Source organism: Vanellus vanellus (assembly GCF_965231255.1).
Source record: "Vanellus vanellus genome assembly, contig: HAP1_SCAFFOLD_60, whole genome shotgun sequence".
NCBI lineage: Eukaryota > Metazoa > Chordata > Aves > Charadriiformes > Charadriidae > Vanellus > Vanellus vanellus.
The window spans coordinates 559,092-586,298 of NW_028127367.1; the positions used below are offsets into that span (position 1 = coordinate 559,092).

Below are 27,207 nucleotides of genomic sequence, written 5' to 3' on the forward strand. Positions count from 1 at the left end.
TGACATTACAGGTGGTTTTATTTGGGTAGGGGAAAAAAAACCTCCTCCAAGTCCGTGTTTTTAGGGCTGTGCCTGAAGGAGGAGACACGCAGAGGTGTGATGCTCGTTGGCTCGCGTGGCCGCGGGGATGGGTCATGACTGGGAGGACGTAAGGGAGCTCTCCTCACCTGGCCCCAACTTGTACCTTCTTCTTCTCGCTAAACAGAGACACGCCGAGGAGGCGGTGATGGACCAGGGAAGAACGAGCACCGTTGCCAATATTCACTATGAGAAGGAGGAGCTGGAAGGTGAGTCGGGAGAGGTGGCACCAGCCCCACGCATTTTCCCGTTGCGCAAAGTCCCTGCCGCGTCCTGTGCTCAGTGTACGCATCACCTGCAGCGAAACGTGGCGTGCTTCTAAATAAACAAGCACAGTTATTTTCACATTTTTTTTAACGTTGTGGCTTTTCGACAGAGGGGAAAAAGCCCCCGCGGCATCTGTGGTGTGAGTGTTGGCCACGGAGCTGGGCAGTTCCCAGCTTGTTTTCTCAGAGGCTGCTCTTGGCTTGGAGAGGTCAGGAGAATAATTTGATGGCTGCAGACACAGGGCTGTGATTTTCTTTTTTTTTGTTCCAGACTTCATTATCACGGGACTAATTGGATCTCCTCTTGTCGCCTTGTGCCGACAAAGATTTTAAAAATAATTACCTTCTGTGGCTGCTTAATGAGCAGGTCTGAGTGTTGTCCAGCCGAAGCTGGAATTTGAGACGAGGGTTGATACTTTCAGGGCACTTTTAGGTGACCTGGAGCCATCGCTTGTTGTTGTCTGTTGTTGCAAAGTTAGAGTAAAACAGGCTTGGAAAAAGGGACGGGTCTCTGACATTCAGGAATGCAGTGAAACTAAAATGAAGAGAAGTTGGTGTTTCCTCCTGGGATGGCTGTGCTGGTTTAATCATGGCAGCAGCGTCAACCGTCTCCGCAATATCGAGAGTGATGAGAACGCTGCTTTTTTTGCAGGCCACCACACCCTGTCCATGAGCATGCGGATGCCGCTGGTGAGGCAAAGCCACCGGCACCACCGACCCCACCGCCAGAAGCATCGGAAGAAGGAACGGGAGGACTGTGCCCCAATGGAGCAGGGCTACCACTGTAAGTCCCGCCGCAGCATTCATGAGCCTCCTCGGGGCTGCGTGGGTGCCGGGGTCCTCTGCAAGCAGGTCCGTGTGGCTGATTGGTGTGGTTTGCTGTTCTTCTGAGGGAAAGTGGCATTATTTGGGAGGCAGTTGAAGGCATAATGGATTGAGGCTGGTCTTCCTTAGAGGGATCCTGCCTTTAAAAATGGAAATATGGGGAAGGAAAGTGGCCCATCCTTATGCAGAGGTGGAACAGATGGTTCTCCTTCTCCATGGCTCTGTGCAAGCCTGGCCAGACCTGGGGGAGAGGGGCCAGCCCAATATTTAGGGCTGAACTGGTGCCAATCGATGGCCACGTAGGGCTTGCTCCAGCGTTCGCTGCCGTCTTCCACGTCCTCCTCAAACTTCAGCCACCTGCGGACATCGGGCACGATCAGCCCCGTTGCAAGAAAACAGCAGCTCTGTGGAAAGGGACCTGGGAGTCCTGGTGGACAACAGGATGACCATGAGCCAGCAATGTGCCCTGGTGGCCAAGAGGGCCAATGGCATCCTGGGGTGCATCAAAAAGAGTGTGGCCAGCAGGTGGAGGGAGGTCATCCTCCCCCTCTACTCTGCCCTGGTGAGGCCGCATCTGGAGTACTGCGTCCAGTTCTGGGCTCCCCAGTTCAAGAAAGACAGGGATCTGCTGGAGAGGGTCCAGCAAAGGGCTACGAAGATGATTAGGGGATTAGAACATCTTTCATATGAGGAAAGGCTGAGGAACTTGGGTCTCTTTAGTGTAGAGAAAAGAAGACTGAGGGGGGATCTTATTAATGCTTTCAAATACTTAAAGGGAGGATGCCAGAGGGATGGGAGGAGTCTTTTTTCAGTGGTGCCCATTGATAGGACGAGGGGTAATGGGCACAAGCTTGAACATAGGAAGTTCCATCTTAACATGAGGAGGAACTTCTTCAGTTTGAGGGTAGTGGAGCACTGGAACAGGCTGCCCAGAGAGGTTGTGGAGTCTCCCACTCTGGAGATGTTTGATCCGGGATGTGAAGCGAAAAGCCCCCTGGTTCTGGAGTGACTTTCGGGATGGTCTGAGCCTACAGTGTCTGGCGTCCTTCCTCTTCCTCTACTGTGCCTGCAAGTCCCCCGTCATCAATCACCTTTGGGGGACTGCTGGGGGAGGCGACCAACAGCCACATAGTGAGCACCTCTCTCTGTTGGGTGGCACGAGGGAGGACAACACTCATGCAAAAGTCCTTGCTGCAGTGAATTTGCACTTGTGGTTTTCCCTCTAATGATTTAATTACTCGCTGCTGCCTCTCTTCCCTGGACAGAGTGCCATGGAGTCGCTGCTGGGCGCATCCATGACCGGCGTGGTGTATTTCCTCTTTGCTGGCCAACCTCTCGCCATCCTCGGCAGCACCGGCCCCGTCCTCGTGTTCAAGAAGATCCTCTACAAATTCCGCAAGTAAGGCTGGCTGCTGCGGCCAGGTGCTGCGAGCGCCTTCAGAAGAAGGCAGGGATGGAGAAAAGATGTTTTTCTTAGTGGAAGTTGGTAGATTTAAGTTGTCTTCTGTGTCACAGACATCACGCGCTGCTGCTTTAGTATGTGACGGTGCAGGAGCCCTCGGTCTCTGAAGGATGGATGGGTGGTTCAGGGTTTTTAGAGTTAAAGTGAAAGAGCAGGAGGAGGAGAAACCACAAGGATATGGATGCCCGAGATGGGCTGCACAGGGAAGATGAGACAAATGACTCTGGTTTGGGAATGAGGGAAGATTTGCTTTCCTCTCAGTACAAACTCGGGCACTTTTTTGCATGTTTTTTGCTGGAAGTGGAAATATATTTTACCCACATATCCAAACAGTTCTCTGGTCAAATGTTTTGATGATTTTTGAAAAAGCAGGAGCTTTTCAGGCAAAATGGATATTTTCCATGACAGTCTTTTTGTTGTGGCAACTGTGATGGGAGATTAACCTCTCTTATTGCAATTAAATTTATTATGAAGCCCCAACTTGCTGGCAGCAGGTAACTGGGTGCAAACCCAGCCGGTTTCGCTGTTAGGGCATCGGGGTGATGTGGGAGAACACCACCTTCCACAACAGGGACCTGACCTCAATTAGCCTCCGAGGCATTAACACAAGGTAATTGTTAAAGAATGATAATTAAATAATTGGCCTCTCCTCCTGCGGGCCCACACCCTGCGCCGCAGCCCCGAGGCTGTCTGTCGTAGGACGTGGAAACTGCATTTACCATCCGCAGCCTTGACACGCTCCTGAATTGCTGCCGACTTTCCCCAAAGGAAGGCATGGCTCAGAGCCTCTTGCTGCCCTCTCCACCCTGCATTTTCTTTTGCTTTCCCAGGGACTACGCACTCTTCTACCTCTCTCTACAGCGTGCATTGGGCTGTGGACCGCCTTCTTCTGCATGGTGCTGGTGGCCACTGACGCTAGCTCTTTGGTGTGCTACATCACCCGCTTCACCGAAGAAGCCTTCGCCTCCCTCATCTGCATCATCTTCATCTATGAGGCTCTGGAGAAGCTGAGTCACCTGCGAGAGGCCTACCCTGTGCACACGCACAGCAAGCTGGACTTCCTCACCATCTCCTAGTGGGTTTCTTCCTCCTAAAGTGCCGCTGCCCCTTGGCAGGAGCTCAGGGCTGCACCTCCATCGCCTTCCCCTCACCTCTGTCTTGGCTTCTCTCCTCCCAGCTGTAAGGGTGAGGCACCGACCCATCCCAGCAACGAAACCCTGCAGTTCTGGGAGAGCAACAAGATCAATGTGTCTGGCATCACCTGGGAGAACCTCACGGTGACTGTAAGTGCCCCGAGTCACTGCTTCCTCATGCCGCGGCCGTGGCGTCCAGGGGCACTGGCCTGGTGCAAAGCTCAGAGCCCTTCAGGTGATGATGGGCTTCCAACTGTGCCAGTGCTGCTCTGAAAAGTCGTTATTTCAGTCTAAGGTGTGGGTTTAACCCCCTTGGGCCTGGGAAGGAGAGTCCACCTCATCCCTGACATGGTGGGCAATAACTGTTATCCTCAGGACAGCGGTTCTGTCTGGGAGCAAGGTTCAGTGGGTGCTTTGGTTATTGGAGAAGTTGGAGGACTTCAGTTCATGCTTGAAGGCCATAATTAGCTTCCTTAATTGGTTCCTAGTAACTCCAGGCCTTGCTTTCTTACTCAGCGCTGTCTGAAGGTAGGTGCATAAACTTGCATGTCTGAGCAGCTCCTTGGGCCATTGTTGCTGGAAGCAGAGCTCAGGCACAGGGTGGGACGCTCTTATGGACATCTTCACCCCCCTTGGCTGTGTCCTGTGAGCCCGCCCCCTGTGAGCCCGCCCCTGGGAAGGGACAATTTGTCTCTTCTCCTTTCCTGTCACTGTTGTCTTAGCCCTCCTTCCCCGTTCCCTCTTTCACTCTCCCCAAGAGTTTCCAGTGTTTCCTTCCCCTCTGGTGTCTTCTTCAGCCACGGTTACCTGCCGTTCAAGCGGAGGATGTGCCATAGGTCTGTGGTACGGTGTCCCATCACATCTCCTGTCTCCGCTGTCGTGGAGAGTTTCATGGACCTGCCTGTAGACACGATGGCCCCTACACACCTGAAGTCCTCTTCAGGCTGAGAGATCTGGGGCTGTTCAGTCTGGAGAAAAAATGGCTCAGGGAGACCTTATTAAGGTGTCTCAATGCCTGATGGGAGGGAATGAAGGCAAGGGAGCCAACTGTACCTCAGGAGTTCCCAGTGAGTAGACTCGGAAGGTTGTCAAACTCTGGAACCACTGGAACACTGCAACCGCCCAAAGAGGTTGTTAACTCTCCACCAATGGAGATCTTCCAAAGCCTCAGGAGTTCCCAGTGAGCTTTGAATTTTGAGGGTGAACAAACACTGGAACAGGTGTCTCAGAGAGGTGGTGGAGTCTCTAATAACGGAGTTATTCAAAACCCACCGAGAGAAGGTCCTGAGCAACCTGCTGTAGCTGACCCTGCCTCAGCTGGGGCTTGGACTACACGGTCTCCAGAGGTGCCTTCCAACCTCACCCATTCTGTGAGTGTAGAGGACAAAAGTAAGACAGAAAGAAATGAGAACAGATCCCCTTGGCCACAAACACCTTGGTCTCCTGTGGAGAGGACCTGTGATGAAGAGAGGAAACTTATAATGAGGAAGGAGTAGCAGAGATGGAGTGTTATGCACTGACTGTAATCCTCCATTTCCCATCCCTCGTGTGCCTCTCCAGGCGGGAGTGAGAAGAAGAAATGCAAATGTAAATGAAGGAGTAATTTGAGCCTAGGGAAAAAAAAAAAAAAAGTGGGGTGGGGGAATGGTCTAAAATATTTAGTCATAGTTTCTGACTATCCAAGTCTACTTGACTTGGCAATGAACTGATAATTTGTAAGTGATTTCCCTGTCTTTGTTTTGACCCATGATCATCTTTCCCCTCGTATCATCTTGAGGACGGGGAGCGAGTGAGCAGCTTGGTTGTTGTCTGGCTGCTGGTCAAGGTTAACCCACCTTTCATAAACCCGCTTTCATTCACAACCAGACTGGAGAGCACTTTGTAACGTGTGTGGTGGGGATGGGAGAAGCAGATACTGGGCTGATTGTTCTTGAATTCTGAGAGAACTAGACGAGGTAATCTGCTGACCTCTTCGGTCTCTAGCTTGCAGGCTGTAATTCTTACTTACACGAGGAGATGAATAAAAGTGTGCAGTTTCCGTTAGGTGTGACTGTGCACTGCTGTGGAAAAACTGCTTCCACAGACTAACAGCATGACTGCAGTTTTTGGAGATGTCTGCCTGCACAGCTAATTTTCCTGAACATTTCCTTTGTCTTTGGGCTTTTCACCATAGCCTAAGATAACATTTGGAGCTTGAGAGTTGGTTTTGGAGATGGTCTGCAACCTTAGCTTTGAGTGTCCGTGTTTATGCTACTTTATGTGCCTTTTAGATGGCTTTATCTGTTGCATGATCTTGGAGTTGAGCGGCACTTTTTCCCTCTTTGAGCAGTTATTTCAACACGCTCAGTTTTTGAAAGATGAGTTTTAGTGAACACCAGGTTTTTTACAGTGCTGTTTAAGCTGTTGCTGGAATTAGCGCTCAGCATGAGCAACTTGTAATTGGAGTCAGACAGAAAAATTGAAACACTGGGGCCTTTTGTCTTTAAGATGGCTGTGACTGGTGGTGGTGGCTGCGTTTCATTTGTTGCTCCAAGAGCAATGGCTATGTGGCTGGTCAGAGTCTAGCTTAGACCTCAGTCATTACAGTATTATGTCAACTCTTGCTTTAAGAAACAGTTCATAGCTGTTTCAAGAGATGCCGGTGTGAACAGGGTTAAATTTGACAGGGTGGACATGTTCTGTATTGCATTTACATCTCCGAACTGGAGTGCGGGGAGCTTGAGGTGTGCAGACAGCTTCAGGGATTAGCAAAATGGTTGATTGCAGTATGGAGGCTATGTGATGTGTACACAGACATTGCTACAGGTTCACTCACTGTAAACCTGGTGAAACTGTTTGTTTTCATCTGCTGGCTTTCACTGGCATGGACAAATGTAAAAGGTGGAAGATAAACAGAATATAAAAAATACCCACTGATAAGTCAGACGCTGCTGTGGGATAATTGAGTGTTTTGGTGGTTTGTTGAGCACCTCAGTTTTTGGAAGGACACCTGCATTCTCTCTGCTCTCTTTTTTTTTCTTCCAGATTTTGATGTGTCCAGAACATGAAATGGAGAGGGTAAACATGTACTGTGAAACCTGCAGAAGGCCTGTTTGTCGTCTATGTAAACCGGGTGGATGTCATGCAAACCACAGAGTAACAACCATAAGCACTGCCTACAAAACCTTTAAGGTAAAAGTAAATATTGTTGGACCTGGCCTTAAGAAGGGGGAAGAGCACTGAGCCTCGGGTTTAAGGGCAAACTTCCCCTGGCAGGATGCCAGGACGTGTGTTTGGAGGACACTGAACGAGTCATGAGGCATGCTGCTGTGCAACATCTGTTAATGTATATATTAGTGTGACATAGTGTGCGGCTAAGAAACTAAACTATATTTTCTATGAGGCTTCAAACAGAACCCCTTAAAAGCGCTTCCACCTTATGTTAGCCAACTGTGCATCAGTACTGACCAATGCAGAAGGTTTAAGAAGTTAATGGTTTACAATCTGGCTTTTTTAAGGCAAGTGTCCTTGTGGCTTGGGTTAGCTTATACTTCAGAAGCACTCCTGAAGAATCTGCATCGGCAGTTATCTGCTGGGACGCTGTATGTTTTTGAAGTTGCAGAGCTGTTGATTCCCTAAGCACCATACAACAGGGCAGACTTGCAAACACTGCTTTGTTATTAAAGAATGATTGCTGCTGCCTCCTCTTCTTCCTTTGCTTCCTCTCTTGCTCACAGGAGAGGAAAAAAAAAAAAAAGCCCATCCCAGCCTGCCTTCTGCTCTTTGGCCTCCTCGCCTGTTTGCAAGGCTTTTCCTGTACAGCTGTTAACTCTTGCAACTAAGGAAGTGCAGAGACACTCCTAAGTTCAAGTTTCCAACCACTCATTTTTCTAGCAAACCTTACTACAGATGAGTTAATAACCTATGAGGCTTTTCTATTAGTTCTGGTAATGTCTTGAAGACTCGTGTTCCTAGCCTAAGAGAGAAGGTGACTGCTGTGGCTGGGGAAGGATGAGCCAGCTGAGGCTGTCACCTCTTCTCCTCAGAGGCTGTGCCACCAGTCCTGCACATGGCAGTGGCCTGATGTCCCGGGCCAGTCATGGCGGGTCACTGAGCAGTTCTCCGCAGGGTTGCTGCTCATAACTGATGGCAGGCTCTTGTCCTCGTAACTACAGAAACTGAGTGCTGGCTGGGTGGCCCACCTGTGCTTGTTGTCAGTTTGGGTGGGATGCCCTTGTTCTGCCTGCCAGTTTGCTGTTTTATTTTAACAGGAGAAGCTTTCAAAAGATATCGAGTACCTCATCAGTAAGGAGAGCCAGGTGAAAGCTCGCATCACGGAGCTGGATCTGCTGCTGAAAGAAACAGAGGTGAGAGTGGCTTGTGGGTTGTCTGGGGATGGACCTTGCAAGGACACAGCAGGGACTCCAAATGGAACAGTGAAGTGTTCCAGATCCTTTGGGGTTTTTTTTTGTTAGCCAGCAAAACCATTTCTGAACAGTTTGTGTTGGTTCTGAGTCACAGACGGTAAGACCTAATCCTGACAGTGTGGGAAATTTGGGCAACCTACAGAGGGAAGTTAAGTTTTGGGTGCTGCTGTGAATTTAATTGACATAAAGCTTATTTGATACCTTACCCAAAGAGAGGTGGGTTAGACTTACAGCTCTTGCATATGAGTGGTGCTGCACAATTTATGCTGTCTGTTTACCTTGAGGATGTTGCAGTGAAGTCAGAATTAAGGGCAAAATCTCCCTGCAGAAGAGTCAGAGCTGGGAGCTCACATACGAGCGGAAAAACGCAATGGCAAAAATTGGCAGGAGCTCCTGGCCCTGCCTGTATCTTGCTGCAGATGGCCTTTGTGCTTCATAGTTCCTTTTATCCAGGGCACTCATCAGAGGTGGCACTACAGGGCATAGGGGAGAAACTGGGCTGGACTCCCAGTTCAGGGTGACTGGGGAAGGTGGAAGAGCACCTAGGTCTTGGGCATGAAGACTTCAGACGCTGACTTGCTTTTACAGTGCTTTTCCATGAACTATTTAGACAAACGCTGTGCGTAACTCAATACATAATCGGAGGAATAATTTCCTGCTCTTTCCTCTCTGTGTTAACGTAGGAGACGCTTACTAGCTTGGGTGCAGTGCTGATTGCATTTTCAGTGTTGAAGAGCATAACAAAGCTCGTTAGTCTTGTCAGTCAAACAGATGACTAGTTTGCTCTGATCTCTTGAACAACCCTAAGTACATTTCTGTACACAGCCACAGTGCTGTGGGATCCGTCTAAAATGTCTTTTGTTCCCTCCTAGTGCAACAGTGAAAGAGCTAAAGAAGAAGCATCTCAGAGTTTTGAGAAATTATCTCATGTCCTGGAAGAGAAGAAATCCGCAGCTCTTAGGGCAATTGAAGCTTCTAAGAATTTAAGGCTGGAAAAATTGCAAACACAAGCAGAAGAATCTCAAGGGCTCCTGGAAAATAATGGCCTTGTAGGACTTGCTCAAGAACTGCTTAAAGAAACCGATCCATCTTGTTTTGTTCAAACAGCAAAACAACTTCACGTCAGGTATCTTATTAATTATCTTCCGTTTGAGGTACAGGTACTGTTCCAGGGATGTCTGGTCAGTCATATTCTTTGGACACCTGCTAGGAAAGTACTGAATGCAAGTACTTTGTGTTGCAGAGCCTCAGAGGCGGTCCCGGTACCATTCAGTAGAAATTCCTATATTACAGCGTGCGTTAAAAAACAGCCCAGAGGAGGGGCTCTGTCCTGCGCCAACGCCTAGCCTTCTTCAGTAGGACTGCAGTGGAAGGGTAACCCATTCAGCTCACTGATACAGTCCTTTGCTCAGAGATTGCATCGGGTATTTGCAAGTTAATCTAACAGGTCTCTTCTGGCTTTAAACTCTTTGATCTGAATAGTTGTGCTCCATTAGCGCTTCACACCTATTTTGTTCTTTGAATGTAATGCCCCAAATTGTTAAAATGCTCTGCCAACCAAAAGATTCCCTGTTAGTTATCTTTACACTGATGTACAAAAGGCCTTTAAATTTTGCATTTTAATTCTGTCTAGAGAGACAAGTTTCTGGGACACGTGAGTAAGTACCTGAAAAGAGAACTTTTTTTAAAGCAAAACCTAGCGGTTTTGCTTTAAGGAATGCACCCATGTGAATTCCTTTTTCCCTCTTCTGCCATCCCTCTGCTTCTGTGCTTTCAGAATCCAAAAAGCTACTGAATCTCTCAAGAGCTTCAAGCCAGCAGCTGAAACTACTTTCGAGGACTTTGTGATGGACATAGCCAAGCAAGAAGAGATCCTTGGTGACTTGTCCTTCCATTCCAATGGTAAATTATGAGAGCATCATGTCTTTCTTGAGTTATAGCTTTAAGGGCTTCTCTGGAAAGAGGCAAAACTTGTGCAGGGCTGCAGTTGCAGAACTCAATCTTGTGACTTGCATTGTCCCTTCTGCCTCTGTGATTCTCAAGGCATTACCTGGCAGCAATGCTAGCTTCAGCTTTGATAAAGAAGCTAAGATGCCATGGCATTCAGAACCAGTTTACATTGGCTTCCAAAATATTGTAGTTAAGTAATACTAGGTCTTCCTAGCAGCTTTTTGTCGTGATTGCATGACAGAAAAGAATAGGTTTTTATATGGTTTTTTAGTTGCCAGCAAAAATAAATAATACAACTTTCAAAGTAAAACCAGAAAGGATTTAAGTGCATGAACAGACCCGTCCTCATCTGCACTCTTTGACTGAGTCAGATTCCCCCCCCCCCACTGTCCCCCCAGTGCTGTAGCCACTCAACAAAGGGCTTCTGTGTTTAATTCTAAAACAACATGTATCTACATTTGAGGTTTTTTTCTCCTGAATCTCTGTCATTCCAGGTCTAGAAATACCAGAAATCAATGAAGAGCAGAGCAAAATGTACAACAAAGCTCTGATCAGTTGGGAATGCCCTGGGAAGACAGACTCAGCTGATATCTATGTTCTTGAGTATCATAAGCTTCATAGAGAAGAGGAGAGTACAACGTGGCAGGAGATCGAAGTTTGCAGCAAGAGCAAAGTAATATCTGATCTCGATGACGACAGCAGCTATGCCTTCAGAGTTCGAGGATATAAAGGATCCATCTCTAGCCCTTGGAGCCGAGAAGTTATCTTGCGTACGCCTCCAGCCCCAGGTATTGGGTTTTCTTATGTCCACGAGCTGCTGGTGGTGTTAAGAGCTGTAGGTGGTTTCCAGTAGCTCCCAGACTTCTACTACACTGTTACCGGTTGTATAAATGTTTAAAAGCACTGTTAACAAACAGGTTAAGTAGGTAGCATACTGAGACTGTGTTAGCTTGCGTAATGTTCCTGGTAGCCTTTAAAAGCGAGGAATTCTAGTGCCAGTATGACTTAAAATATAGTTTATAAGCACAGAAATACTTAACTAAGAGAAAATTTTTTGGGATGCTGTTTTTCAGTTCTCAGTTTTCTTTTTGATGACAAATGCGGGTACAACAGTGAACGTCTCCTGCTGAACCCAGGAAGAACCTCTGTGGAAAGTAGGGCTGGATTTCCTCTACTGCTGGGGTCTGAGCGCATGCAGGTCGGATGCTACGCAACCCTGGATTACATCATTGGCGACACCGGGATTGCCAAAGGGAAGCGCTTCTGGGCTTTTCACGTGGAAGCCTATTCCTACCTGGTGAAAGTGGGAGTTGTTTCTAGCAACAAGATACAGAAGTTGTTCCATAATACCCATGATGTGACCAGCCCAAGGTAAATTGCAGACTCTTGCTTAATACATGTTTTGTATAAGGAGATGGCTTTTTAAAAAATAAATTAAGAGCGAGCCTGGTCTCAATTAGTATACAAGATGAACCTAAGCAGTGGGAAGTGGCTTGAAGGATATAGTGTAAGCAGGTTGTCCTGTTCATCCTCTACTATTAGTAGGAAGATGTTCTAATTGTCCAGAGTCCTATTTTCTTTCTTTCTGGGAAAGAAATCGGGTTTCTACAGATATCAAGATATGTCAGTTAAAGCAAGAAGGTTAAAAAAGAGAAAAAAAAGCATCATTTGCAAGATTGAAGCAATGCTTAGTTGTCAATAGTAAGATTCTGCCTTAATTCCCTTAGCATACTAGGTTTGGCAGCCACTCAGAGGTACAATGTTCACTGTGCATATCTGTGTGTCTTTGCTGTAGCTTGCGTCATGGTGGATTCCAAGTCACTGGCTCATCCCAGGCTATAGATTTGCATATGACACTGGAGTGCTACTGAGCACAAGCCAAAGTGCAGTGGATAAACCAGCAAAAAGATTTCCAGCTCTCAATTACAGTTGTAGTAAGCCTGGATGTGTCTAGGAACTGCAGGCTGGGAGGCTATCTCCCAGGGGCTCTTAACTTTTTCATGAATCTAACAAAAGTGTTGGCCTTCTGCTGTATAACATACTGAAATTATAAAAACGCCAGTGTCTCAAGCTTCTGAAAGTCAGATGGAGACTTTTTGAAAAATGAGAAATTAGATCCTGATTTTCTCATTTCTCCCGGTCCCTGCCAGGAGGGAGCGAAGCTCAGCCCCGCTCCCTCCTTTTACAGGGAGGAAAACAAAATGGAAAAAAGAAAACCAAATTGTCCTATATTAGAAGTGTATAATTCCATTTTAAGGGTAGGGCAGCAATAGGGCTGGTACCACAGCCCCCCAGCCCCACAGCCACTGTGGGTCACCGGCGTAATAATGTACCTCTCCGGTAATTAAAGTTTCTTTTGGGAAGGGGGGAGAGATGGGGACTCTCCTGCGCCGGGACCTTTCCCCTCCAGGGAGGCAGAGCCGGAGCAGCGAGCACGGTCCTGCCCGGAGGGCAGCGTGGAGGGGACGCGCACGGGCATCCCGGAGGAACAGCAGCAAGGAAACCCCGGCACTGCACCTTTCCCTTCCTCCGAGCCTTTTTCTTTTCCTCTTTTTAAGGGCTCAACCAGTTTCTTCCCCCTCTGACCGTCACCATGGGGTACTGGCACCAGCAGCTTTGCAAAACCCCATCCTGTAAAAGCCGCCTGATTTTGGCCCTGTTTGGGGATGCGCTGCTTCCATCCTTACAGAGCAAACTGATAGATTTGTTTTTCTCCCCCCTCCCCATTTAGCAAGAAGCACCAACGTGCCGTTGTCGTTTTGGGTCGGTTTGCTGCAGAAAAAGGCTCCCGCAGGGGACGGGATAAGCCGATGGCAGGAGGGTCCCTGCACCCATCCCACCGCTGCTGGTGGAGGGCGGCAAGGGGACCTTTTCTTCGGGGTTGTCCTCTCCTCCCGGGCTCTGCAGCCCCACGCCGCAGCCCAACGACCCCCCCGAGATGGGAAGAGAGCACGAGAACCATCTCTGCTCAACAGCTCAAGAGGAAAAAACAAAATAAACGAAAGAGATAAAATAATACAATAGGATGAGATACAATAACGCAGGAGCACCCGCCCCACTCGTGGCACTACTTTTATTCTCGGCCACTGCAGTGATTGGGGGGTTTGACAGGATGGACCTTCCAAGGTCCCCTCCCACCCAAACCAGTCTTTGGGTCCATGACTGGAAGTGTCTGAGGTCAGGTTGGATGGGGCTGCAACCAACCCCGTCTACTGGATCCCAAACCACCCAGAAATCCAATCCAAACTGTTCTTTGGGTCCGGTTGGAGGTGTTCAAGGTCAGGTTGGATGGGGCTGGGACCAACCTGGTCTACTGGAAGGTGTCCCAGCCGATGATGGGGAGGTTGGACTGGATGGACCTTCAAAGGTCCCCTTCAACACAAACCGTTCTGTGGGTCTATGACTGGAAGTGTCCAACGTAAGGCTGGATGAGACTGGGACCAACCTTCTCTACTGGTTCCCAAACCTTCCAGCCCAAAAATCCAACTCAACCAACCCAAACCTTCTATGAGTCTGATTGGAGGGGTTCAAGGTCAGATTGGACAGGGCTGGGACCAACCTGGTCTGTTGGAACCCAAACCACCCAAAAATCCAACTCAACCAATGCAAACCATTCTGTGGGTCTGAGTGGATGTATCCAAGGTCCGGTTGGATGGGGCGTTGAGTAACCTGCTCTACTGGAATATGCCCCTGCCGAAGACAGGGGAGGTTGGACGAGATGGACCTTCAAATGTCTCCTCCAAGCCAAACCAATCTGTGTGTCCATGACTGGAAGGTCCGAGGTCAGGTTGGACGGGGCTTGGAGCATCCTGAGCTGCTTGAAGCTCTCCCTGCTAATGGCCACCCCACCAGAGGTTGGCGGTTGCCGTGCCACCACGGTCAGTCAATCAGCGATGAACATGTCACCCTGATGTCACAAGAGGTGCGTGGCACACCCACTCAGGGGGTATAAAAGGGCCCACCGGGTGGTGGGTCCCACACTTTGGAGGAACGTCCATAAGATGACCTCCAACATGGCTGTCGCCACCAAGAACCGACCTGCCAGCGTGAGGCGGACCAAGATGGACTTCTGGGATGGGATGGAGCACACCTTCGCTATGTCCAGCGTCACCGCTGAAGGTACGGCCAACCGCAGCCACCTCTCCGGCAGCCAAGACTCAAGGGCTTGTCACCATTTCGGAGCCAGCCCTGACACTTGGCGTCTGCCACCGCGTCGCGGCTCAAGGGGGAGATGTTTGGGGTGGACCTGAGAGCTGGTGGAGATGGGGCCTGACCTGGTTCTTCTTTGTTTTTTCAGAGCGAACGGCCGTCTGGGATGCAGTGGCTGGCTACATTCAAGACCAACTCCTGCTCCACAAGGTGGTGCAACACCCGCGTCCTCCTCATGCACCATGAGGGGTGGTGGGATCCCCCTGGGGCGTGGCCTGCTCTCACCCTTCAACTCCTCAGAAAACAGGAATCTCACCCCAAAAGTCCCCACTGATGGCCAAACGGGGCCTGTGCAATGTTGGTGTCACTTCTGGTAGGGCTGATCCAGGTCGCTGGAGACCCCCCCGGGATGGCCTCGTCCTGGTTCTGCCCAAACTCCAGTGCTGGTTTTTTCTCCTGAGGAGGGGAAGGACTCAACATCTCCTCCCCAAAGTTCTCCCCACCGCCCAGCTCGTGCCTCCAAACGGTGGGAGAGGGCAGGATCCAGCCTCAAGCACCATCCCTGGATGGGGGAGGTCACCTCCAGATCTTCCCTCTAGCCAGTCCTCACCCTCCCACCCTTCTCGTCCACTTGCAGGGCGTCCGAATTCCCACCCTTGGCTCCTTCGGTACTGTCCTCGAACGCGTCCAGGTCGGAGATGAAACCCTGACTATCCAGAAGCCGGTGTTCCACCTGGCCAGGAACCTTGCTGTTGTCCACAACCTGATGGACAACAAGGACTACCTGCCCGGTAAGATGGCTGACTGCACGGTCATCTTCTCTGAAGCAACTCCAAAGTCCAATAATTGAGTGGTTTTGAGTTTTTTTGGGGCAATGCAATGATTGTGACACACAAGCTGTAGGACACGGGCCACCGGGTGAGCGTCTCCATCCTTCTCCTGTGGTTCTTCCAGGCAACAAGGAGCTGGAGCCCCTCAAGTACTCCAAGGTGGCCGTGGCAGCCGCCGTGTCCCGGCAGAAAGTGGTGGACTGCATCCAAGGCACCACGACCCTCCTCTCGCACTGCCTGGGGAAGGGGGAGAATGTGGCCCTCATCCTGAGGGAGGTGGGGGTGCTCCTCATCGAAGGCACGAAAGTGCACGTGAAATTCTACCGCAGCTTCCTGGAGAGGCTGTCTGGGAAGGAGAACTTGGAGAAGGTTGTCTTCAAGGTAAGCATTTTGGTTTCTCTGTGGTGCGTGCGGTCCCACGGCAGTGTTCTGGCACTGCTTGTGTGGGGTCCCTCAGGACACGTTCAGCCACTCGGTCCAGGTGAGAGTTACGGTCCTGCCAACACTTGCTGCCTCAAGCTCCTCCGACACTTGAGTGCCTCAGCCATGTGGGGGATGTCCCACCGTTTTTGGCCTCTTCCAATGTGGGGTGCTTTAACCACGTGGAGGGATGTCCTGCCATCTTTGGCCTCCTCCAACACTGAGACCCTCAACCACATTGAGGATGTCCTGCTGTCTTTGGCATCCTCCAGTGTGCAGTGCTTCAACCACGTTGAGGATGTCCTGAATCTTTGTGTTCCTCCATTGCAGGTCCCCCATCTGCTGGACATGATTGTGTCCCCAGTGGTACCCGTGGCCTCACTGAGCTTCTCCGGCCGTGTCATCCTCTTTCCCAAGTGAGTACGTTGGCGGCTGTAGCCGCTCTTTGATGCCAACGCCCAAGGTAGCATCTCTTCCTTGTGCCGCTGCGGGTGTCCTGGGGACACCAGGCGGCGACTCTTGATGATGTCCCCAGGCCGCAGTCACTCCCATAAGGCAGCTCTGAGGGGAAAGACAGAGGAATTTGGATGACATTTCTTCCCGTGGTGGCCTGGACTTCTTTGCTGGGCGACTCCATTTCCCAGGCCCGTCCTTGGGGATGGGATGTGGTAGACTTGGGAAGTCAATGGCCTTCATGGCAAGTGGCCGCAGGAAGTGGCAAGTGCTGGTGGTGCCATGGGTCATATGGGTGTCTTCTCCTTCTTTCCAGGTTTGTGATGGAGTGTGTGCCCAAACACCCACCCAGGGCTCTCCTCAAGACCTCGAGACAAGTCCCTGGTGAGGATGTGCAGACGAGAAAAGACAGTTTGCCAGCTCTCCAGCAAGGTGGGAAAGGTAAAGCAGCTCCCAGCTCTTCTCCATGGGACGGGCAGCCAACTTCTGCCATGTTGTGGGGAAATGGCCGACGCTGAGCGCCAAAAGGCTCCGACTTGTCCCAAAGCTTCAGGCCAACTCCTGAGGGCCTTTTGTCCTAACGATTTGTTGGTGTCACCAAAAGAGAGCCCCGGGGTGGGATGTGCCCAAGGGTACAGTGGGAGGATGGTGGGCCAAGGCCTTCTCCTCCCCCTCTTCCCCTCAGAAATGACACCTGTCCCCTCCCCAGCACCACCCGGCTCCTCCTTCCTGACCATCATGATGATGATGAAGTCGGAAAACCACATTGGAAATGGTGATGGTGTTGGGGAGGACACGATGGGGCTGCTAGAGGAGCAGAATGTCCAACCCTCAGACATTTTGGGAAGGGGCCTGAGCACCCCCTGCGTGTCCCTGGGTGGTCTGGCAGCGTCACAGCGACGCTCTTCTGAGGAGGTGTCTTCTTTCTGGTTCCAGTGGGGTTTCCCGGTTTTCCCTTTCCTGCTGCTCCGAGCCCGACTCAAAGCAAAACACCGCAGTTTGGGGAAATCTTGGAGCTGCAGAAGAAGAGGACAAGGTCTCTGGCCAGGTGAGGCTGAAGGCTCAGGGTGGGCGGCCACACGGGGCCATTTTACCCGGAGAGGTGGGAGACGCTCCATCCCTGGAGACATTCCAGGCCAGGTTGGATGGGGCTTTGAGCAACCTGATCTGGTTGAAGACCTCCCTGCTCATGGCAGGGGTGTTGGACTAGATGGACCTTCAAAGGTCCCTTCCCACCCAAACCATTCCATCAGCCTGACTGGAGGTGTTCAAGGTCAGGTTGGATGGGGCTGGAACCAACCTGGTCTACTGGAAGGTGGCCCTGCCGATGACAGCGGGGGGCGTTGGACTAGATGAACCTCTAAATGTCCCTTCCAACCCAAACCATTCCATGATTTTCTGACCCAGCAAGAGCCCGTTCCCCAGCCCTGAACGCTCCTTGGTCATCACCACCCAAGAGTGGTGAAGGCAGCACCTGGAGGGGTGGCATGTGGCTGCCGGGAACACCCCCATTTCACAGGGCTGGATCTTCTCCAGCTCTTCAGGAGAGCCCCAGCGTGGTCTAGGGACAATGGGACAGCTGTGTGTCAGATGAGGGTCCCGGCACAGGGGGTTTCCTCAGCCAACCTGCTGCTGGCTACATGAGGAGGCACGTGGCTCATGGGGAGGGGCAGAAAGCAGCCCCAAACCCATTGTGTCCTCAGGTAGACCTCTCCCTTTGTGTCCTTCCAGGCGGCGGTTGGTGGTCCCAAGGGTCTCCTCCGACACAAACCAACCCATGACCAGCCAACCCAAGGGCAAAGCAATGCCCAAAAGAAAACATAGACGCAGAGCCAAGAGATGGCAGCCAACCCTCAGTCCTATAGAGGAGGAAGAGGAGGAGAAGGAGGAAGAGAAGGAGGAAGAGAAGGAGGAGAAAGAGGAAGAGAAGAAGAACGAGTAGGAGAAGGAGGAGAAAGAGGAAGAGAAGGAGGAAGAGAAGGAGAAGGAGGAAGAGAAGGAGTAGTGGAGAAAATCCTCACCGAACGCACAGTGCTGAAGGCGGTGAAGGCCGAGTCCTCCCATCCTCACGAAGCCTCGGCCTTCATAACGTCTGTAATAGCCGTATTATCGGCAACGAGTTCTGAGGTCAGCCTGCTCAAGGAGCCTGCCTACGGGGCCCTCCAACGGCCACCACCGAGCCGAGGCAGCAAAACCAGCAAAGCTGTCCCTCCATGGAGAGTTGAGAGAAGACTTTAAAGGACAGTCCTGTGAAGAGTCCCTGGAAGGATCCCCTGAAGAGTCCTCCAGAGAGTTCCCTGCTGAGAACCCTCTGTCACCCGCTGCCAAGAACCCTGGCCAGACCCCCGGCTGTCCCCCAGCATCGGCCACCCCGCATGGCCCAACTGTTGGAGGAGCTGCTGAGGAGGCAGTCCCAGGAGGTTTTGACCCGCTCGCTGCTGCCACCAGCCGTTGTCTCCTGCCAGGCTGTGCCTAGATCGGGAGAGGCGGGTGGCAAGCAGGCCAAGCGCCCCGCGCCACACGGCACCCCCAGGACGCAAGAGACCTCCCCGTGGGACAACATCCCACCCAAGAAGAGGAAGATGGTGGTGTGCTAGGTGGAAAAACACTCCAAACCCCTGTGGGAGGGAACGCCGGAGCGGGACGGTGCCGCAGTGGGCAGCAGCAGGCAGCACATGGGCAGCAACAAGCGGAGGGCATCTGATGGCAACACTATGGCCACCAAGCGACGCAGAAACCTGGTGGATGCTGGGGGGCAAAGTGCCCCACGCTTGCCCAGCCTCTCTTCATGGGCTGATAGAGAAGGCGTGGAGCACGCATCCCCACCGCATGCGACCCGCACCCACCCACTCCAGCCCCAGCCCCAGACCTCTCCCACATCTCTCTCTCTTTCTTAATTCATTAAAGGTTTGATGTTTGGTTCACAGTGCGTCTGCCTGCGGTCATTCCTGCAGTGGGAGGCGCGGGGGTTAACGCAGCCCGTGCCGCATGTGTACATCTGACCCTCCACCTCTTCACCCCTGTATATGAGGAATCCCCCAAGGTTGTGGATGGAGACTGTCCTGGTTTGAGATAAAACAGAACCAATTTCGTTCAGTAACTTCGCTTCTTAGCGGGGCCTCTTCTAACTACTAAAATAACTGCATATTGTGCAGACAGTGTTCACTCTCTCAGAGAGATCAGACCAATGTTTATAGCTGATGCCCAGGCGTGGGATGCAGAGAGGCTCCTGCTTATACTTATTGCTATAGCCCCCACGGCCAACCAACTTTGTTATTTGCCCCGTCGGAGGGTCGGAAGCGGAAAAGCATAGTGGGGTCCCACCTGGAGGGAGGAGCGGACAGGACAGGTGACCCAAAACTGACCAATAGGGTATTCCATCCCGTCTGCCTCATGCTCAGTAGAAAAGCTGAGGGATCAAAGGGTCACGGGCTCTTCCTTCAATGGCCGATGTCTGAGGAGGACTCTGTTTGTCTGCCTGTGATCCCAATCCTGACTCTGGATCCGGAATCCAGTTCCCGTCCGTCACTGAGTCCAGCCTGGGACTGCCCCAGTGCCAGCCGGTGACGTGATTGTCATCTCGGGAGCTTGATACGGTTTTGTATATATTTTTCATTATTTCTTTTTATTTTATTATTAATATTTCATTAAAGTAGTTTAGTTTCTTCTAAACTCGTAAGTCTCTTTTTCCTCCTCTGCCTCTCTCTTTGTAGAGGGGTAGAGGGGAGCATCTGTCGGTCCCGCCTGGGGTCCCTCGGGTCCCCAGTGGTGGATTTGGCCTAAACCACGACAGATTAATTGGCGCCCAACGTGGGGCCCGAACAGTGCTCCACCAGAGCTGTGATAAATTGTCCAAATAGTTTGAATTCCAACTTGCTCCGAGATTAGAACAGACAGCTTGCATCATGTCGTTCTTAGAGGAAATCGTGTATCATGCCTTTAAACAGCTTTGTTGGACCTTAATGCAGTCAACTTGGTCTAACCTGCCAAAGGTGTTGCAAATTTCATTTATTCTTTGTCTTTTTATGCGAAGGTTTAAAGGTGCTGTTTTGGTGTGGTTCGCAATTCAGATGTATAACACGATGAGTTGGGTAACGGCTCTACCTGTATATCTCGGGCATCAGGTGATGGATTCTGTTATTAATTATACTTTCGGTTCTACCTGGGGGATGTTTACTTCGCCCTTTGATACTTATGCTGATGTGACACCCTCAGAGCTGGGGCATGGAAGCCTTTTGGGCTCTGAGGATAAGGTCTGGTGCCTTGTTAAGATCGTGATTTTGTTGTTGGGGCTCCTGAATGTGGTGCAGGGGTGGTTTCATGTGAAACATCTGTGCAGGGGGAGCTGGAGGGGACCGTGCGCTGCCGCCACTCAGACCCGCGCAGCCGCTCGGCGATCTGCAGCGGCACAAACCGCGGCCCCGCCCGGCCCGGCCGCAGCCGCCCCCCCCCGGAGCAACGGCACCACCGGCAGCCGCCCCCCCCACCGCAACGGCACAGGCGCCTCCTCCTCCGCCGCCGCCGCCTGCACCGGCACCGGCACCACCGGCAGCCGCCCCCCCCACCGCAACACCACCGGCCCCTCCGCCGCCTGTCCCGGCATGGGGGCTCGTCCGGGCTGGGGTCCCTCGGGTCCCCAGTGGTGGATTTGGCCTAAACCACGACAAGTGGGAACATCCCCCGGGCAGGAGGAGGGACAGGAGCCGGGGGAGGGGGGAGGTGGGGGGAGGTGGGGGGAGGTGGCGGTGCCAGCGCCGGCCCCGGGGGCTGCGACACCACGTTTTTGTCCTCTACTGCAAAGTGTTCTGTGAAAAACAACCAACCAAATCCCACCCACCGACAACATCAAAAAACAAAGAGAAATCTCTCCAGCTCACACGAGCCTGAGCTGCTCTCCGCTGCTCTCTTTCCAGTGTCTCGGGGGGATCACGGCCGAGCTGAGATTGGGGGGGTGGTGGTGGGAGTTTGCCCCATGGCTGTGATGGGGGGAGAAGGGGTGGGTGAGGAGTGGAGGATCTGGTGTGGGGTTTTTTTTTGGGGTGGTGGTGGTTTTTTGCCAGGTGTCGCTTTACCCAGTGGCTCGGGGAGGCGTTGGCATCAGGAAGCCTGTGCTAAAGCGGGGTGGGGGCCTCGCCGCAGTTGGTTAGCAGAGCCAAAGTCGTTATTAATGGTTATTAATGGTGCACTAATTACGCCCTTGTAACTGGGAAGCTCAGATGCCCCCTAAGCACCCCCCCGGTGCTTCTCTAGCCAGGCGAGCGCTGGGCGTCCCCCCCGCAGGAGAGGAGCGCACCTCCGGGGTGGGTGGAAGGGCATCACCCAACGGGGAGAGGACCAAGATGGGGCTTGGGTGTCCCTTGGGGTGGCCGGGTGGCGGGGTAGGGCTGCTGGGGGCTGCCACGATGAGGGACACCCCCACACCTTTCTCCATGGCTCCCAGAGCTCTGCTCCCTCCCTCCCTCCCACCCACCCAGTGCCACCGGAGAGGTGGTGTCCCCCCTCCCGGGGCGGGCAGGGGCTGTGCCACCCCATCTAACACCTCAACGCACCAAAGCACCTCACTGGGGGAGGGACTCTGCGCCTGGTAGCCCTGTGCTCCCCAGCACTGTAAGGATGGGGCTGAGCCCCCACCATGGCCACCCTGTGCAAACCAAAGACCCCCCACACCCCCATTCCCCACAGTGCTGCGAGGATGCACAGCCGAGGGGTACGGGGAGGGCTCTCTCCATCCCACAGCCTCCCCCTTCCTCCTCCCTCGCCTCCCGACACTATCCCTTCAGTTGGACTAACACAGGCAGAGAGAGAGAGAAAGAGAGGTTTTATTATTCTTTTTTTTTTTAATTTTTTATTTCCTAAAAGCCACCGGTTTTTCATCCCAGGCATGGCCAGAGGAGCTCGCCCAGCGTTGAGGGGGGGAGGTTGGGCTGCGGCACACAGCGCAGCGGCTCATCGGTTTTTAGAATTAATGTAACGATAACAAAACTAACGGCGATTTTTAAGTTTTGTAAGGATTTTATTTATTTATTTATTTATTTCATTTCAGAGGGGGTGGGGGCGGGAGGGGGATGTTTGTTTTTTAGCACAAGCCGGCTTTTCTAGAGGTTAAAGAAAGGCCGTGCTCGGCCGTAAACGCTTTGGGGAAAGATCCCGGTTGCAAGGAGAGAAGGTGGGAAAAGAGGGGCAGGGGGGGAAAACAGATTTCCAAGAGGTTGTCAGCCCAGGGCTGGGGGAAAAAAAAAACAAAACACTAGCAAAATTATTATTTTTTTTTTTAATTTCAAAAGTAAAACACACACAACCCCCAACCCCAAATGACACACACACATCCACACACAAAAACTACCTCAGGTTTTCATACCTCAGCACATTGCGCTTCTGTTTCCCTTTTAGAGATTTTCTATGCCTTGTAAAACTGATAGCTGGAGCATTATTTTTGTTTATTTTCTTAATAAAAAAAAAACGAGTTGGAAAACAAACTCTCTACTGAGTGCGAGTCGGGAGAAGGAAGGCAATCCCACGGGTGCCAGAGCTCTTCCATAGTCTCCTTCTGCTGGCTGAGAGCCAGGGGCTGTTCCTTCGGAGAAAGCTTGAGAGATGTTTGAAAAGAGAAAAAGAAAAAAAAAAAACAAAAGAAAACAATGGGGGAAGAAAAAAAAAGAGGGGAAAGAAGAACAAACAGAAAAAGAGATAAAAGGGGGGGAAGAAAAAAAGGGGAAAAAGAAAAAAAGGGAAAATGAAAAAAGGGGAGGGAAGAGAAAAAAAAAGGAAAAGGAAACAAAAACCCCAAATATAAAAAAAGAAAGGTAAAAAGGAAAAAAAAAAAACATCCAAACCAAGCAAGGAAAGTGGTGAAAGCCACCGGGCAGGAGGAGGGACGAGAGCCGGGGGTGAGGTGGCGGTGCCAGCGCCGGCCCCAGGGGCTGCGACACCACACTGCAAAGTGTTCTGTGAAAAAAACCAACCAAAACCCACCCAATGACAACAACATCAAAAAACAGAGAAATCTCTCCAGCTCACAAGAGCCTGAGCTGCTCTCCGCTGCTTTCGTTCCAGTGTCTCGGGGGGGTCACGGCCGAGCTGAGATTGGGGGGGTGGGGGTGGGAGTTTGCCCCATGGCTGTGATGGGGGGAGAAGGGGTGGGTGAGGAGTGGGGGATGTGGTGTGGGGTTTTTTTTGGGGTGGTGGTGGTGTTTTTTTTTGCCAGGTGTCGCTTTACCCAGTGGCTCGGGGAGTGTGACGAAACGGGAAAAGGGGCTTCACTGAGAGGTTCAAATTAACAATTTCTTTGGACTTCGCTCACGGGTCCAATACGTCACTATTGCAAGTTCTGTGTGTGCGATGGCGATTACACTATTGCAATTTAAAAGAAATTAGCGGGATCCACTATTGCGAGCTACAAATGCCCCCGAGAAGTAGCAACACAAACCACAAGGGCGCTAGATATTAATGCCTTAGAAGAGTGCACCAGTCACAAACTCAATCGCATGCCCTACACCGTACGGATGTTTCTTAGTCACTTACCCTCTCTCTCTCAGGTGAGGTCGCTCCATCCCGGGGAAGTTACCCTGTACAGCGTCCTGGATGGGGGGGCGGATCTCCGAGGGGCCAGCTGTATCCTTGGAGGATTCCCCATTTGTCTCCCCAGACCCTGCGATTTATATTTCCTGACTCGGTGAGGGTGCAGGATTATGCCCGAGTGGATTACACTGTCTGGGATATTTCCCTCTGGTGGTGCCATAGCGAAGTCTCTGTCGCCAATTTGTGATGTCCGGCGCTCAACGTCACGGGAAGAGTGGTGGGATGGGACTCGGGGCATTTTGTTTGTTAAGGGCCATTTGGTTTTGGTTGTTCTGTGCCATCTTGAGATAAGCCCGGGCTGAGCTGTTTTGCAGCTCCCCCCAAGTTCTCTCTGCACAGCCAAGGCACGGCGGGGATGGAGCTGAGTGGGATGGCAGCTCCCTGCCTCTCACCTCTTGTGCTCTGAAACCGGCTTGGCTGGCTGCTCCCACACAGTGTGTTACTGGCTTGCCCAGCAGGTAAAGAACCCAGATTTGGGACACCACTGGGGTGTCCGTTAGGGGTCCTGGGCTGCCCTTATGTGGTCCTGGGGGGGAATCTTGCAGGCCAGAGGGAGTCTGGGGCAGCCCTTCAAGGATCTGGGGGTCCCCTCTGGTGCCTCTGGGGAGGGTTTTGTGGCTGGGGAGGGCCAAGCTGGTTTCAAGAGGTGCTTCCTCCCTTTCTCCAGCCCACCCAGCTTCCCCGACACCCCCACCCCCCCAGGTTGGTGGGTGCCAGCAGTGCCAGCCTGTCCCACTGGGTCGGGCACTGAGGGGGGCACAGCCCCAGCCGCGGGATGGGAGGAGGAACCACAGCACCAGGGATAGAGACCAACATTTTATTTCTTTAACATTTCCCATGGGGGGCACCCCAGGGTTGCGCGGCTGCACCGCAGCTGGTGCCAGGAGGGACTCCAACGTCCCCCCCACAGCTCACCTGGCTCCGCTCGCGATGCTTTTGATGGGGCTCAGCACGGTCTCTTCTGTGCTACGGACCAAGCGGCTCCAGGTAGGCGACTGCTGCACCGCACTGTGCCGCAGCGTGGGGTGGGGTGGGGGGCTGTGGCGCAGGGCTGGGAGCTGCTACGGTCTCACCCAGCTCCCGGGGTCCTGCAGAGGGACTGGAAGAAGCCAAAGCAAGGGACGACAGACACGAGAGCCCGCCCAGAGGAGCAGAGCGGTGAGTGGCCCTGGCACCGAGCACCACGCAAACAGCCCACACCCCACGGCAGCCCTGAGCCGGGGCTGTGCCGGGGGCTGCCGGCCGCTCACTCCGTCCCCTCCCTCAGCAGCTTCTCGGCTAGCGGATGAAGGATGGGAGCTCAAGTCGACGCAGGAGAAGCAGGGAGTGTGGGGGAGACACCCAGATCCTGCCCCAGACCCTCAGCCCGTGCTCTGCCCTGCCTGCACTGGGCAGCCCTGCCCACCTGCTGAGGAGGGGGTGCTGCCCGCGGGCTCCAGTGGAGGAGACGGGGTGCAGCGGGTCTCTTCTCTCTCCTCCTCTGCAGGGCAACCGAGGAGGCAGCGAGGAGGGAGCACCGGGCCCCGCAGGACCCACTGGGCTCCCTGCCAACCATATACCATCTGAGCAGTGATGCCTCTCTCTACCCCCTGCCCTCCCCAAGCCCCCAGGTCCCCCTGCCCTCCTCTGCCGCCTATAGGTCCTATCAGTGGGGACAGCTCCTTCTGGTCCAGGCACCCCCCGGGCTCCTGGGCCCCCCCGAGGGCCACCACAAGAGCCCCTGCAGCCTGTGCTCGCTGGCCAACTCGGAGGACTGCAGCAGCCTGTTGAGGAGCAGCTCCTCTTCCCACAGCTCCCTCTACCACTTCGTGGAGCCCTGGCCCAGTGCAGCAACAGAGCCAGTGGTGCTCACACACTCAGGACAACCCCGCTCTCCCATGGCTGCTGCTGGAGCAGTGGGGAAACCGGGGCTGGTTCTCAGCCAGGAGCCTCCACAGGAGCTGCCAGCAGGGACCAAGAAAGAGTGGGTTCCCCAGCAGGGGATGGACAGGACACAGAGGCCCACGGATGAGCAACTGTCCCCCAGAAGGCCCCCAGCCATGGACATGGACAAGGTGGAGCGGGTGCTGGAGATCACCCGCGCTTTCCAGGCCTTGAAGGCAAAGAGGGAGGAGTCCTGCAAGACCACGGGCAGGGAGTGTGGCCAGGCAGACCCAGGGCTGTGCAGGGCAGGAAGATGCCCACGGCAGGGCTGTGCCTGGCTGTGGGGCTACCTGAAGGGCTGGTGGAGATGCCACTAGCCGTGTCTGCTTCTGCCAGCCCTGCAAGTGGTGACAGCGCCAGGCCCAGAAGACCAACAGTGCCCCGAATACTGAGCGGCTGTGGGGTGTGGGGCCGGGAACCCCTCTGGGGTACCCCCTATGTGAAACGTTAAAGAAATAAAATGTTTGTCTCTAGCCCTCGTGCTGTCCTCCCTCCTCCCATCCCACCGCTGCGGGTGCTCCCCCGAGGGAGCAGGTGCAATCAGCAAGCACTGTGTGTTGAGCTCCCCTGCTCACAGCCATGCTCCACCTGAAGGCGGCGAGGCAGGAGCAGTCCCCAGCCGACTTGGGCACAAAAAGGTTCATCTGACTCAGCGGGTGAGGAAGGGCCCGTTTCAACTCCGTACCTTTGGTATTCTCAGGTCGGAAAATTTGATGGAGCCAACTGAGAGCGGCAGCGTACGCTGTGGGGCTCTGAGCTGCTGCGTGGTGCCAGGTCTATCCAACGTCAGGCAGTACGTTCCCAGGAGACGTCACTGCTAACAACTCTTCCGAGGAAGTGGGGCCGTTTCTGTAGTCGTAGCCTTCCTGGAAAAATAGCCCCACGGAGTTAATAGTCTGCTGAGCAGCAAGGGAGCAGAGTCGCTGACTCTCAACCAAGGACTGAAACACAGCAACCCACTCTACTGCCTTCCCCCTACGCCCGCTGCCTCCCACAGTTTAGAAGAACCAGGGGGTTCCAAGTGACGGGACCCCTCCCCCACTCCCCCAAATCTGCTCAACATCCCCAAACCTCCCTCAAGACACGGGACTCCTCCCACACACCTCCACTCCCCACACCGACAACCCTCCCCCTCCCCCAACGCTCCAAAAAGCAGCAGTCCTTAGGGCAGACTCCTTAAGCTGACTCCACAGCTACGGCTCCCCGTCGGCTCTGGGGGAGACAAGGGGGCCCCGCGGGTCTCCGTGGGCTTTAAGGGGGTCCCAGGGCTGCCCACGGGCTCCCAGCAATGCCCGTGCCCACCACACACCCCCGCTTCAGGGGGCCCAGCGCTGACACCCCCCGACCCATCTCGGGGGTACCTGGGGGGACTCGGCCGTGGGCTGGAGGCGGGCGAAGGGGGCACGGCCGGGCTGACCTGCCGGAGGAAGGGGGGGGCTGAGAGCGGAGCCCAGAGCGGAGCCAAGCGCCCCGCCAGGCCGGCCCCGGGCACCCTGCGCTGCGGCCGGGGCTGCCGCCACCTGCGGGGAGCGAGCGGGGGGTGAGGGGGCGGCAGCGGGGGACGGGGGGGGGGGCCTGAATCGGCCCTGTTTCCCCCGGGGACCCCCCACTCGGCTCTGCCCCCCCAAACAGGCCCAGACCGCCCCCCCAGCCCGGTCCCGCCACCCCACAAACCCCCCGAACTGGCCCTGCACACCTCCGCGCCGCCGCCGCCCCACCCCGCCCGCCCCCTCC

At 53.3% G+C, this 27,207-nt stretch overlaps 1 protein-coding gene across 1 annotated transcript; it reads left to right on the forward strand.

Annotated features, from left to right (window-relative positions):
* Positions 1 to 6,794: 6,794 nt before the first annotated feature.
* LOC309685315 (E3 ubiquitin-protein ligase TRIM36-like) lies at positions 6,795 to 11,495 on the forward strand (the record flags this gene model as incomplete). The annotated part of the gene is made up of 6 exons (XM_082501100.1): positions 6,795 to 6,935; positions 8,015 to 8,110; positions 9,043 to 9,296; positions 9,948 to 10,072; positions 10,615 to 10,908; positions 11,194 to 11,495. 6 exons carry the CDS (start codon positions 6,795 to 6,797, stop codon positions 11,493 to 11,495), a joined length of 1,212 nt encoding a protein of 403 aa, XP_082357226.1.
* Between the last annotated feature and the right edge of the window lie 15,712 nt (positions 11,496 to 27,207).